The 13,487-nt window shown below is 39.6% G+C and overlaps 1 protein-coding gene across 1 annotated transcript in view; it reads right to left on the minus strand.

Moving 5' to 3' along the window:
• Positions 1-362: 362 nt before the first annotated feature.
• Positions 363-13,487, minus strand: part of LOC133520725 (dynein axonemal heavy chain 5) — an 82,509-nt gene continuing 69,384 nt past the window's right edge. The window contains exons 35-50 of the mRNA XM_061855379.1: positions 12,628-12,924; positions 12,201-12,319; positions 11,317-11,678; positions 10,000-10,986; positions 9,428-9,920; positions 8,697-9,339; positions 7,777-8,571; positions 7,423-7,671; positions 5,772-7,340; positions 5,430-5,598; positions 4,836-4,988; positions 3,658-4,633; positions 3,108-3,264; positions 1,984-2,136; positions 1,409-1,541; positions 363-1,047 (exon numbers count right to left, since the gene is read on the minus strand). Coding sequence (XP_061711363.1) covers positions 794-1,047; positions 1,409-1,541; positions 1,984-2,136; positions 3,108-3,264; positions 3,658-4,633; positions 4,836-4,988; positions 5,430-5,598; positions 5,772-7,340; positions 7,423-7,671; positions 7,777-8,571; positions 8,697-9,339; positions 9,428-9,920; positions 10,000-10,986; positions 11,317-11,678; positions 12,201-12,319; positions 12,628-12,924 — 7,509 coding nt within the window. The 3' untranslated portion in view covers positions 363-793. The remainder of the gene's footprint in view (positions 1,048-1,408; positions 1,542-1,983; positions 2,137-3,107; positions 3,265-3,657; positions 4,634-4,835; positions 4,989-5,429; positions 5,599-5,771; positions 7,341-7,422; positions 7,672-7,776; positions 8,572-8,696; positions 9,340-9,427; positions 9,921-9,999; positions 10,987-11,316; positions 11,679-12,200; positions 12,320-12,627; positions 12,925-13,487) is intronic.

The following is a 13,487-nucleotide window of genomic DNA, read 5'->3' on the forward strand; positions in this document are numbered from 1 at the left end:
ATTTGATTTTCTTTATGGAGTGTGGAGTTAATTTTCGGTTTCAAGTATTCTAGGTATTGGTAGCGCCACCTATTTAAGGTTTTTTGATGACCCTTTTTGGTACATGGAGATTTATAGAGACCTCAACCTTCCGTATTCCAGACTATCAAGTAAGGTTTACATTAATCGTTATTTTAATCATTTTATTGTAATATGGATCATTTGTTATCTGTAACAAAGAATTGAATTGAATTAGCACGATTGTGCCCGTGACCTTGGCGTGTACGTTTTCGTTTATGACGTAATGCGTTCAAAGAGTTAATATACTGTCGCCATCAGATATGTCGGAGCGGCCGGGATGCTTAAATATATCTGAACAATACTGACTCTCGCAATCAAGATAAACCTGAGAAACCTGAATAAATAGGGTCATAAGGGATTTGACCGTTGATTTATTGATAGACCTACAGGCAGCTATAATCCCTTTACCTGTAGTCCGTTTACATGATCCTGTTATTATTTGGCTATAGCTAATGAGAACCAAAACAAAATAGTTCCACACTAAACATCTTTATTCACTTAATATCGCACAGCAGCGCTACTCCCCTCAACGCCCAATTCCTCGGATTGCCGTCTCGAGACCCCACGTATTTCGCATCAGTTCGTTGGGGATTCCGGTAGATGGGGCACTCGGTAAAGCCTTGGGTCCTTGCCGGCTGTGGTGTTGACGGCGAATATGTAGATTCTCTTCTATTTCTAGTAAACCTACCAGCACATGAACGAACCGAAAGAAAAAGCTAGTTTCACTGTAAATTCACTTAATATCGCACAGCAGCGCCACACCCCTCAACGTCCAATGCCTCGGATTGCTATCTGTCTCGAAATCTATAGACCCCACATATTTTGCATCAGTTCGTTGGGGTTTCCGATAGATGGGGCACTCGTAGAGCCTTGGGTCCTTGCCCGCTGTTGTGTTGATGGCGAAGATGTAGATGATCGGCATTTGCTCGTACAGGACTTTGGGTTTAGATTCGATTAGCTTCCCCGATTTTCTGTCCAAGGATGCACCTGGAAGATATGTTATTAATTATAAGAAGATAAGGTAGAGCTGACAGGATACGGGGCTATTTTGAGTTTGTTTCTTTTACTTGCTTTTACTTAAAGATATTTTGATTATTTGACTAATTTGAATGGAATTTAATCAAAAAACTAGAACGTTTTGAATGCTTTACATAATAAATACAAACATCACCCAAACGCCAAGCTTCGGGGCTTGAGTAAATGTAAACTTTAAAGTGTAAAGGTTACTTTGACAGCATCCACCATAACACATATAGTTAGTTGTCCATGGCACTGTGGGAACGACTAGTTACGACGACTTCAGATGCTCTTGGCATTCAAAAGGTCAGTCTTAAAACATCAATTATACCTTCAAGAAACAGTCCGTAGACGTAAACGCCTTCGGCTGGGCCCTCGTGAACATCCTCTCGGTTCAGCTTGGTGATGAGGTTTTGTAGGACCACGGAATCCAGCGCCCACCCTTTGTGACTTCGGGTTACCTCCTGCCGAATGAAGTTTTCGATTATTCCGTTTTGAAATGGAAAAACTGCTTTTACCTTTGCGTTTGAGGTCGCACTAAAACTTTTACTACCTGCAGATGACAATTTTAATTCCAATTTCGTAAGTGAAAATATTTCCAATTGGTAACTGGTTAACCTTTGGAACGCATTGTCATAAATGAAAACGTCACTGACACGCCTACGTCCCGGGCGCAACGAGCTAATATAAACCTTACTTAAAAGTGTAAAGGTTATTTTGACAGCGTCCGCCATAACACCTACCGTTATCTCTGGCGCTTCTTGGCGTTCAAAAGGTTAATGTCGAAATTTATGGTTTCTATTTCGTAGCTAGTTGCTAAAAATAAATATGGTTACGATGTTAGAACGCAAGGGCGTCGTAATTCCACGATAACGTGGAGATGTTCTTGTAAAATTTGTTCTCTACCTGTCTCATGGCGGTGAGGAACCCCTGAGGGTTAAAGAAGCCAGTCATCCAGAAGGCGGTAGGGCGGCCATTACGCAGCCATACGCGGTACTGATGCTCTCGCTCTAATAACTCCGTGTACCAGAAACCTAGTGTTGCGGACTCCCAAGATACCTGTAATGCAAAAAAAGTACGATGAAGCTGTAGTAAGATACTCGCTCTATTACGAGCCGCCACTTTAGTCTCAACTTGTCACTGTAGCTATGAAACGAGAACTATTTCACTATTCCAATTGGTAATTATTCACCAAGCTCGAATTCTCATTTGGTGACTGTGTTGGTAATAATAGGTTTGTTGGTATGGTCACGCAATGTGATTAGTAAAATTGCCAATTTTGAATAGCGTAGCCAGATACAAATAGGAAATTTTCTTTTTATTTGTAACTGGCTACGCTACGCTATCCTACGCTCAGGGGCGTATTTACCCTATGGACAAGGGGGCCATGGACCGGGGCGGCGCAGGCTCCACGTTTCCAGAAGGCGTCGAGGTAATAACTGCTTTTTCACCACACCAACTGGTAAAGGCCCTCTTGATTGTTCAAAAACTAATGAGAAAATTTGCTTTTTATCCCCATGTGGGGCAAAGTAATCAGATGCAATTGAGTTGTTTCCTTATGTTAGCTGGTAGAATTGACTTTTAAATGATGATTTTGAATAATACATTTTTTATTACGTTCAGTTGGATTGGATTAGGTTTCATTTTTTTGGTTTTTCATAGTTAGTATTTTCTTCGCGTTGGTGGTGAATTTTTTTTTGTTTCACTCGGACGCAAAGTTTGTTAAACCGCTCGTGCTACTATTGATACCCGAGCAAGCGAAAGATTCCGAAATTGAACCACGAGCGTAGCGAGTGGTTCTTGAAGTGAAATCTAGCGCGTTGCGACAACTTTGCCCCCTTAAAACAAATAACTATTGTGTTTATTACATGGGGCGGCCCAGGCCCACTGACCCAGGGCGCCATATATTAAAATACGCCTCTACCTGTGCTACGCAAAAGGTCTTGAAAGACTGTTTCACTTGTCAGTGCTCTGACTCATCTTACTGACCGTCAATCGCCGACACATTAAACAAATTTTGATAAAGTTACCTTGAGCCAATTCTGCGGTATTCTCGCATCGTACATAGCGTCGAGACTCTCGCGCAGCCCCTGACTCATCACTATGGTTCCGTCGATAGCTAGCTTCAGGTTACACAGTGTTGACTGCACTGACTTTATCACTCGCTGAATGCGGTCAATCTCTTGTCTGAAAAATATTACTATGCTTAGCTCTACTTATGTTGTGAAAATAAATTACCTTACGCGTTTACATCCTGACGATGTCACTTTGTTTCTTGGTTAGGTGACCTGATTGAATTACCTAACCACACATCAACCCCTGGATCATCCACAAAAAGGCGGGGAAGATCGGTCCTATACTTGGATTAATTTCATTTGTTTGAGAATGAAGTATGTGGGTTGCTAGATAAGCTTAGTTGGGCAAGGGGCGTGACCTGAGATGAAAGTGAAACATTTGCACACATTCATAAAATTGCTGCCGCAACAGCACCAATTTATAGTTGACCAGTATTTAGCGTTATTACATTTTAAAAAAACGTTGGCTGATAACTTGACAACACATTGTATGGCTCAAACTTACCTTAGAAAGATATTCATTGGCAAAAAAGCTCCCATTTTCACTAAAGCTTCTCTAACTTCAAAACTCACGTATTGTTTTGGCAATTTTTCCAACATGTCTTCAGCTAGCCTGTACACGATACTTTCTCTTGTCTCGCCACCTTGGCTGCCACCTTCTTTCGGTTGAACACTCAATATTGTGTCCAGTATATCTTTAGCACTATTGATCTGATACGTAATGTCAGCGTTCCCGTGAAGACCGAATACTTCGGGAGTATCAGTCAATGGAAGCTGATTGATATAATCAACATAACCGGAGAGATTCCTTGTCTGAGGGACTTTGTAACCCTTATAGAATTCGAAACCCGGTCGTAGCAGTACATCACAGAACCACACGTTTGTGAAAGTTGTCAAAAGGCGTTTGTCGAAGTCATCTGTCACACGACCGCCATATTGCACTTCTCCAAGCATGTAACAGATTGTTGGCCAAGATATACCTTTCTTAGGGTCGATATCGTCGAGATGGTTTTGTATAAACTGCACGCTGGCTGCGTAATCGGCTTGATTGAACTCGTAGGGAATATTCCATCCTAAAGGCCCGAACTTTCGTCGTTCTTGTACTATAGTATGTAGGAAAGCTACAGCGTATAGCAGAGGTGGCCATTGGGATAAAGATGAGTAATCTAATGTATCTTGAGTGATGTTTTGGTAAGTTCTTTTCATGCTAGCTCTGATGCCTTGAGGAGGTTCATTTGTGAATTTAATAGCCATTTGTAATAGACCTATCGGGAACTCCGTATGGACTTCAGTTGTGAGCCACAGCCTAAAAGATTCCTGTACATGTTCAGTTTCTATTAAAGCATCCATGGCTTCTACACAGAAAGGAAGGGACAAGTGGATATTTTGTAGGAGTACCCAGCCTCCTTCGTTCATTGAGTCTGATATCATTTTTCTTGCGACGATTTCTTGACCCTGACCCATCGAAACAGCTTTTATTTCTGGAAGAGGAGTTGTTTTAATAAGCAAGGTAGGACCGCAAAATGTTTTATATAGGTAATCTTGTAGACGAAATGTGTCTATTAATGGAAGACTGATAACTCGTTTAACAACACATGCAATATAAAATAATTTTAGCAGCTCATTTATCCGGATTTGGATGCTTCTTATTGTAGAATATTATAGTTAAGGCAACATTCTTACGAATTTCCTTAGACTTGGCTAGTGACGCGATCTGCGCTGAGGGATCAGAGCCAATAGACAGGATGCAAATAAGTGGTGTACGTGGTTCTGATTCTTCCCAGGTCGCTTCAAGGTTCAGTATGCAGCCTTCGCCGTACTCCGGGCCGAGGGAATCTAGAATCCAACGTAGATAATAAACACAAGAGAGCTGCCAAAAAAGCCCCAATTTAGTTTTACTCCATACATATTTACTTTACTCTTTGGTTTTACTCAAATCTTCATTATTGAAAGTTGCCGAAGGTATCAAGTCAAACTAAAGCAAGGGTTTACATTTAATACAATTAAATTTATTTCTTGCAATCATGATAATTATATAAAGGAATATTTTAAAACATTAAACAAGGGCTGTTGTAGTATTTTCTCGCGTTTCATTGTCCTAATATTAGTATTAAATGAAAAAATTGCATTTGTTTTATTTATTACAATTTTAATACAACACAAATAAGTCCTATTTTTATCAACATTGATTCAAATTGTACTGCTTTTTTTTATGGTCCGCGAAAGGTTATGGAATTGTGAAATGATCTGCCAGACAGTCCATCCTCTTCCACTTACCGACAATATACTTCCTGGCCTGCGACAGGGTTCGATCAGGGCTCCACGAGCGGATAAGCAGCAGCTTACGGAACACGTCGAGGCTGTCGTTGTAACCACTGGGAATCGTTTCTTCTTCTGGCTTCGCCTTTTCATACCAAACTCGCCACTCTTTCTCGTTGGATGAGATCTAAAATAGGTGATATTATAATCAAGTTATTGTCATCATCATTACTAACCTGTATACGTCCATCTTCTGGGTACATGCCTAATCTCACAGTAAATATAAGAGAGAGTACTGCAATAGTAATACAAAATTCTAGATCTTAAAGAAAATTATATATTGTATCCAGACACACGTACCTTTTGCAACACTTCAGAGAAAGTCTTTAATTTACTAATCTCCACCAGGTTCAGCCACGTTATATCCAAAATCCACCTGAAAGGCTTCGGAGTCACTGCGTTTAAATCCAGCGACGCGCCTCCTTTCACAAACGCCGTGAATTCATCGTGAGAAATTAATTGACGGTGACAATCAATTTTCATTGCCAGCATCAACGTAAACAGAGCCTTGTGACGTTCATACAAACTTCGCAATGTAAATGCCCACACTTCATGCGTAAGGTATTTTAGTATTATATTAATACGTTCCTCAGTCACATTGCTTTTAGTAGACTTTGTTATTGAATTGTCGAATATTGTCAAAAATTGTTTTAACGAGTTCTGGTACATGATGTTTACATTGCTCATTTCTACTATTAAGAAATACAATATCGAGCCCCTTGCTGCAACTGCTCTAAACTCTTCACGAGCTTTTATTATTTTCTTTTCTGTAACTTCTGCTACTTTTAGTTTTTCATTGACTTCTTCTGCTGTCGTTTTAGTTATTTGCAAGACTTGGATTAAGGCTTCGTCATCTACTAATGAGCCTTCAGACGATGTGAGGCGGCAAAGCAGATTGCTTTCCAATTCTTTCATACTGCGCTGGTTTTTCATTACGGATTCGAAGAGCGCCACTCTTTCTTCTTCTAAATCTGATTTCTCCATTAAAATCACGCGACCTAAAAGCTGATCTTCCAAACCTCGCATAGTAACAGTGAAATCAATTATCGACGTCTTAGCACTTATTTCCGGAGAATATGCGGGATTAGGTAATTTTGTTGTTATATATAGCATAAAGCCAGGCATAACATCGCATTCCTTATCACCGACGATTACTTTTTCTATTGAACCCGATTTAATAAAGTTCTTCTCTAACACATTGTCAATAACTGGATCTAACTCTACGCCTACATCTTCTATTAGCAATGGTCTTCCTAGTGACAGACTGTCCTCTAGATGAGTTCTGAAATACTTGTGGTTGAGTGAAGTTATTTGTAATTCATTTGTACCTTCTTTGTTTTTAATCCAGTTTTTACCCTGACTCTGTGGGTCGACTAATAAAGGGTAAGAGCTAGATTTAGTAACAATAAGAGCATTCTGCACTGATAAATCGTCGTTTGGTAAGCCTTGCAGCGTCCATTCAGATATTGTAGCATTTTCAACCAGCATATTAGTTATATTTAAGTTATCTGTCAATGGTATCTGTTTATTCTTTAATATTCCCATCCAGTTATTTAACAAATTATTTCTAAATTCCTGATTGTAAGGGCCGCAATACGAAAGGAATCCTGTTGCTAGGACGACATCACCTACCAATCTTCCCAACTGCTCTTTGAAATCCTTACTCTGTTGCGTCCATCTGATCTTTTCTCCACCTAATCCATTAATCAGTGCAGTGGCGGCAGTCATTTTTCGTAAGCAAACATTTGCAGCGTCCGTCAACTGCTGTTTCTCAGAGACAGCAGATTCGTATTGTTCTTTGACTTTTCGAAGAGACATTTCACGTTCCTCTAGTTGTCTTTCTGCGGAAGCCAAATCTTCCATTGCAACCTGAAAAAATAAAGACATAATATAAAAGGGAACAATATGAAGGCGGATATCAGAATAAAAAATAAGTTTGCAGACTTATTACCTTTAATCTTGCTTCCTGAAGCAGTAGATTAGCTTTCAAAGGCAAAACTTCCTTGTTGACACTATGGAAGAATGCCATAGCCTTTGTCCACGATAACAACCCGGCTACGTCACCACAGACCCTCTTGGCCGTGTCCATGTTGTAGTCCTCCATCTCGAAATAGGGTACCAAATGTTCAACCATCTCGTTGTTTATAATGTCTTTAGGATAATTCTGGAGTTGGAGAAGGAAAGTAGTACTGGCCATCATCTGAAATAGAAAATATAATATTAAATATGTTTTTTCTTATAATGTACAATACTTCTAGAGGAAAAGAAAAACCTTACTTACCTTATAATGATATTACTACTTTACCTTAAGTGACTCTGCCCAAGATGGCTTCGGACATGGTGCAGCTACATCTGGAATGAGCGGGTGTAATCTCCTCTGGAACAATATCAATACGCAATCCATGATCCTCATAATCAGATGCGGTGGCCTACCCAATTTTCTAACCGTGGCAATATGCGCTGGCTTTATAGTATTAAGAGCAGCTTCAGCTTCTTCTAACGCTGGTTTAGCTGCCTCCAGTTTAATTTCTGCTTTCAGTTTTTCTTCAGCTATATAAGCTACGAGAGCTTCTGCCTTTTCTTTTACTATCTGAACCTGATTCTTTACTATTTCAGCTTGCATTGCTCTTTCTGTTACTTCAGTGAGCACACGATCTGCTTTTTCCGAAGCCAATGCTAAATCCTGCTCCATTACTGCCAAATCTTTTTTTAGAACTTCAACGGATATAGATGCTTCACGAAGTTTTTCTAATCCAGTGTCCATACGTAATGCACCATCGCCTAACTCTTTTTGCTTCATTTGATAAATCGTTTTGTATCCTCCAATAAAGTTGAGATATGATTTAGGAGTGACATGTGACGATCGACGGAATCTTTGGAAATATTCCGCGGACACTTGCGATACGACGTCTTGTATTGTCCCCAATACTGTGACGAGTTCTTTTTTGACTTCTTTTGTACATTCGATTTCAAACTCTGTTAAAAAATGGTCGGCGACGGATACAAGGGCATCTTTTGGCCAAGGTTGGAACCAGTCTATGGTGCAGCCGGAGATAAGAGCTGGGAAGCGTAGTGCGCGGTATCTAAAGGCTTCGCTAACCTGAAACCCATTTACAATTTTGTTACATCTAAGCCACGTAACTAATATATGCAAGTACGGGATTAAAGGAATATTTATAGATAAGGAACCACTAAGGAACTCATATTTGCATTATTGTTACTTACCGGTGAAAAACATAATACGACATGTAGGTTTTGGCATGTCCTATTTAAAAAATATTCCATTACTAATTCATTGTTGAGAGTTCTCTTTTGATTTTCTCGTTTCATAATCGGTGTGAGTTCCGAAATAATTTCTTGCTGCTCATCTTTAGTGAACAAATTAGATATGACACCGGATGATAAAATATTGTTCAAATATTCTAGAAAACCTTCCTCCTTTATATCCAAATCCGTAAAAATGAAAGTTGTTCCTTTGCCTTGGACGCCGCATGATCTATAAAGTAGCTTCAAGTCTTCAAGGAAATTACCAACATTATACGATCTCGTAAGTGCGATTTGGAAGGAACGGTATCCAGCGATAAAAGTTGACAGCTTTGTGAGGGATTGTTTTCCTGAGCCTCCTACTCCAACCAGCATTACATTTCCTCTTGGATGTCGGATTACTCTGGATATCTTAACAAGATGGAACATAGCATCCGGAAAGAATACTAAATCCATGCCCGACCCACGAACCATTTCATTGAACTGCGACAGGAACATCTCTAATCTTTCTCGGAGCTCACTGTACTCAAACACTGGTTCATACACTTTTGGTAACTCCATATCGGCATCTTCGCCTTCTTCACCAGTCGGTTCCGGTGCGTCCCTAGAAAACAAAAATAAAGTAATTTAATGATATAAAGTCGCTTTGACACTTTACTTGATGATGTGACATTATTAGGAAACTGATTTACCTCATAAAATCTACAAAGACAGGTTCACTTTCCATCATCTTTTTGTATTCTACACCTAATATTTCGTCTGATGTATCATACAAAGCTTTGTTAAACCAGTCTTTATCAACTTGATGTGTGAATCTATCGGAGAAAACTCTAGAACACTCATGTTTCCACAGCAGCATTAAACATTTTTCTGATTCAATTACAGTGGGTAAGGTTCCAACCATGCCCTGCCACACTCTAGACAAATCTCGAAGAGAAAACACGTAGTGAAACTTAGCCGGCGTCGGTAGAAGATTTAATCTTGTTCTCATCCACAGCTCTCTAGTCAACGGAATCACTTTTTTGATAAGGTTACGGACTTCTACAGTAAATCCACGCTTGGCGTTGTAATGACCTTCACCAATAACTTTGAAAATTTTGTCAATCGCATCATTATTAGGCAAAGGACAGTTGAATATCGCAAACTGGCGCTTCAAACGAGACGGTATATCGTTCCTACCACCACCTAAAACATAATTTTGATTTAGCAAATTCTACAAATACATAAAACTGCAACAAGTAATTAAACAATGAATAAATAGTACCTGGCTGTCCCATAGCACCAAGGAACTGTATGTCAATGACCGTCGTAAAGTCTCCAGGCTTCTCCAGACTGTAGAAACCATTCATGCTCATGGTCTGCCGAACAATTTCATTCGTTATTTGATCACCCCACTCATTGATCTGTGGTAAATTTATATCATCGATAAACACTAACATCTTTTTACCCCCCGGTGGTCCAAATGTCATACCACTACGTTTTTCAACGTAACTTTCAATAGTCTTTTGAAACTGATAAGGACTAGTCGCTGAAGAGAAATTGAAAGACCGACCCATGAACTGCTCTGGATTTGTATTTTTCATGTACGCTTTCATCATGACAGTCTTTGCAGTACCTTGTTCTCCGATTAACAGAACAGCTTTGCCTTGTTTAGCTATACAGTGAATGAGGTAGTTTATTCTTACGTTGTCTACTATTGGGACCAGAATACTAGCATAATCTGGTGACGCTGTGTCCGGGTACTGGTAATTTGTCACCAAATCATCCCAGAGCTCCCATTTGCCAGGGTGCTTTACGTAAAAGTCGAACACAATCGACGGTTTATTATTAGGGTGTTTTGGTAAATCTAAAATTTCCGCAAAATTCTGTTTTAAAAACGTATCGTATCGTATTCTGTCTTTGGTTTCTAGAAGAGAACCAAATCCCCAAACTAACGTGAATACGTATACTTTGTGCAAGTGTTCTGGTGTAAAGAGTATGATCTCTTCAGTTTTCTCTTTTTCCTCTTCATCGTCAATATCACCGTTAACTGATTTGCTTGCGGATGGGTCTTCAGTTTCCTCTATCTGCGGAGGAACAAGTCCCTCCAAGAGACTGAGCATTTGGAGTATGATGTTACTTTGAAGTACCCTCATGCTGAAGATCAGATTTTGGGTACACCACGTGTACACATTTGGAAATGTCTGATCAAAAAGCGTGCTAAATATTTCTAATTCTCTCTCTGAGCGAGTCTTGAGCCAGGCACGTAGCACTAGAATATAAACGTTTAATTTATTATTTATTTATCTATACTAATAATAAAGACTTCCTTTATACAAAAAAAACGCGAATAATAAAATTACAAAATTTCCACCTGAAATAATTATGGAGAATTCTCTTTATTTTATATGGGATATTGACTTTTTCATTGATAAATGGAAACATCTGTTCAACCATTTCTTTCACAATTTTAATTTAAAATTCCGGGAATATTTCCAATTTTTTGAAAACTTTCCTTAACTTGCACCTGTGCAGAGGCACAATATATTTAAAACAGTTTTATTTTAATTTGATTCAACATACAAATAAAATGTCATATTACCTGGATCCCAGTCCAGACCCGAAGCACTCATATACACCATACCATTCCTCGACACAGTCGCCGGCGAGGCATTATCAATATTTTCCGGCTCAAACAGAATTTTAGAAGTCGGTGACATGGTCAAGCGATCACCATTAGCCAATGTCAAGGTTTTGTTATCATCCAACACGGAATTAAGGTTCTCAATCCATATGCTGTCGACAGGGCCATCGAGGACTAACCAAACGTGTTCACCTTCTTTCATTTTGAGGGTCTTACGCCATAGGGCTGAGAAAATGCCGTCGGTCCAGTCGTTGGTGGCTACGTCGAGACGACCGAACATCTGGGCGGCGGTGATGGCTTTCGGGTTCATACGCATTTCCCTGGAAATTAAAGGGACATCATTACCTTGGGACATCTTCTCTTTACAGGACACAGATATAGAACGCGACTTCATATTTCTTCCTTCATACTCCGCACTACCCTGTAACATGTTACACATAATGTCTAAGAGAAAGTTGTACCACGTGTGTTTTAATGAAAATATGACTTCTTTAGATATGACTGGGAGTTGATATATTTAAAATATATCACCACCGACCGTATAGACCGACACAGAGCAAGAAGTATTCGTATACGAACGTCGCTCACACAGGTTAGAAAGAGCATCACACCTTGTGATCTACTTGTGTAAGTGGAGTATGTGTTTAAAATATGATATTAAGGCGAATATGTGAACAATTATTGTTAAAAGTATAGTCTCGGCTGATTTCCTGTGACACTTTCTTACGCCATGCGTTACAGACCTGTGGGGTTTCTCAATCTCAGTGAGCGCGTTCATTAGGGTGTGTATGCAGGTCTTATTACGATACTATGACGCGTACGCTACGTCATGCATTACTGACCTGTGCGGGTTCTCAGTCTCAGTAAGAGCGTTCATGAGGGTGTGTATGCAGGTCGTCTTACCAGCGCCGGGTGGCCCCAGTGTCATGATGCCGTGACGCACGCGCTGCGTCTCGTAAAGCTGAAACAGGGGAGTCACAAAATGTTATCAATATCTCAATGTTTTTTTATTTTATTTATAAACATGCTTTCTACGGATGCAGGTTTTGTCAGTACCATTTGTCGTCATTATCAGTTGTTGCAAAGCTTCTCCAGGCAAGCTCTTGTCATAATTGGTTGTTTTAATTGACACTACTGATTGTTTTAGATATTAGAAAGTGCTTTAGACTCCATTAGTCGTGATGAGAGGCATTTATGTGTCTTTGGACGTGCATTATGGTCGGGATATATTGCATGCCTGTCATATGTCAAATCTGTCACTACACTGACCTGGATAATCTTGAGAATCCACGGCGGATGGCAGATAAGCCCCGTCTCGTCGACCTGTTTCCTGATGGCTTCTTCCAACTCGGGATAGGTCGTTTTCTCCAGCGCCTGGTTAGGGAACAAATCTGCGACTAGTGATATAAAGAGTGGTTCATCCTCATCGATAAGCTTCGAGAGATTCATGTCCCGGAGTACGCGCATCACGATAGTGCTCTCGTTGTCTTTGGAGTTGACGCGTTTGACTGCCCCGAGGGTACGAAGGACTGAGAGGATGTTGCGGAGGCCGAAGTCATAGTGGACCTGAAAGCGTTCACAGACGTCACTGTAGCATTCCAAAAATGTGGTTTACAATCCTTTCTCTTTTAACATTTCTGGAAACTCTAAAAAGTCAATTATCGTCTAAATGATGACTTACGTTGGCTTGACTTTAAAACCATAGCCCAAACTTATCTAGGAAGGTTTCTAGCATTCCTAAAAAATATAAAGAATAAATAGCATCAAGCAGCGAAGACCAAAGGACTTGCCTGGAACGTTTAAGTATGATGTGTGAATATTAAATACTACTTCCTAAAATTTTAGAAGTTTATTGAATTGAATTGAATTGAAAATATTTATTTCATATTTTACAACCATCCATATTTGTTAGTATAACTTAGGAACTAATGTTAATTTTAATATTACAACTAAAATACCTAACCTATTTTCTAAATTTCAAAAATCCTATAACTTCGCGAATCTAATGCACCAGTATAGGATTCTCAACCCTCTCTGCAATTACCTCCAGAATGCTGTTGGTACTGCTTATACTACTATTAAAATTTTTCAGCACTAGCAATAAGAATACAGTGACATATAGCCTGCCA

The sequence above is a fragment of the Cydia pomonella genome, chromosome 1 (assembly GCF_033807575.1).
Source record: "Cydia pomonella isolate Wapato2018A chromosome 1, ilCydPomo1, whole genome shotgun sequence".
NCBI classification, from domain to species: Eukaryota; Metazoa; Arthropoda; class Insecta; order Lepidoptera; family Tortricidae; genus Cydia; species Cydia pomonella.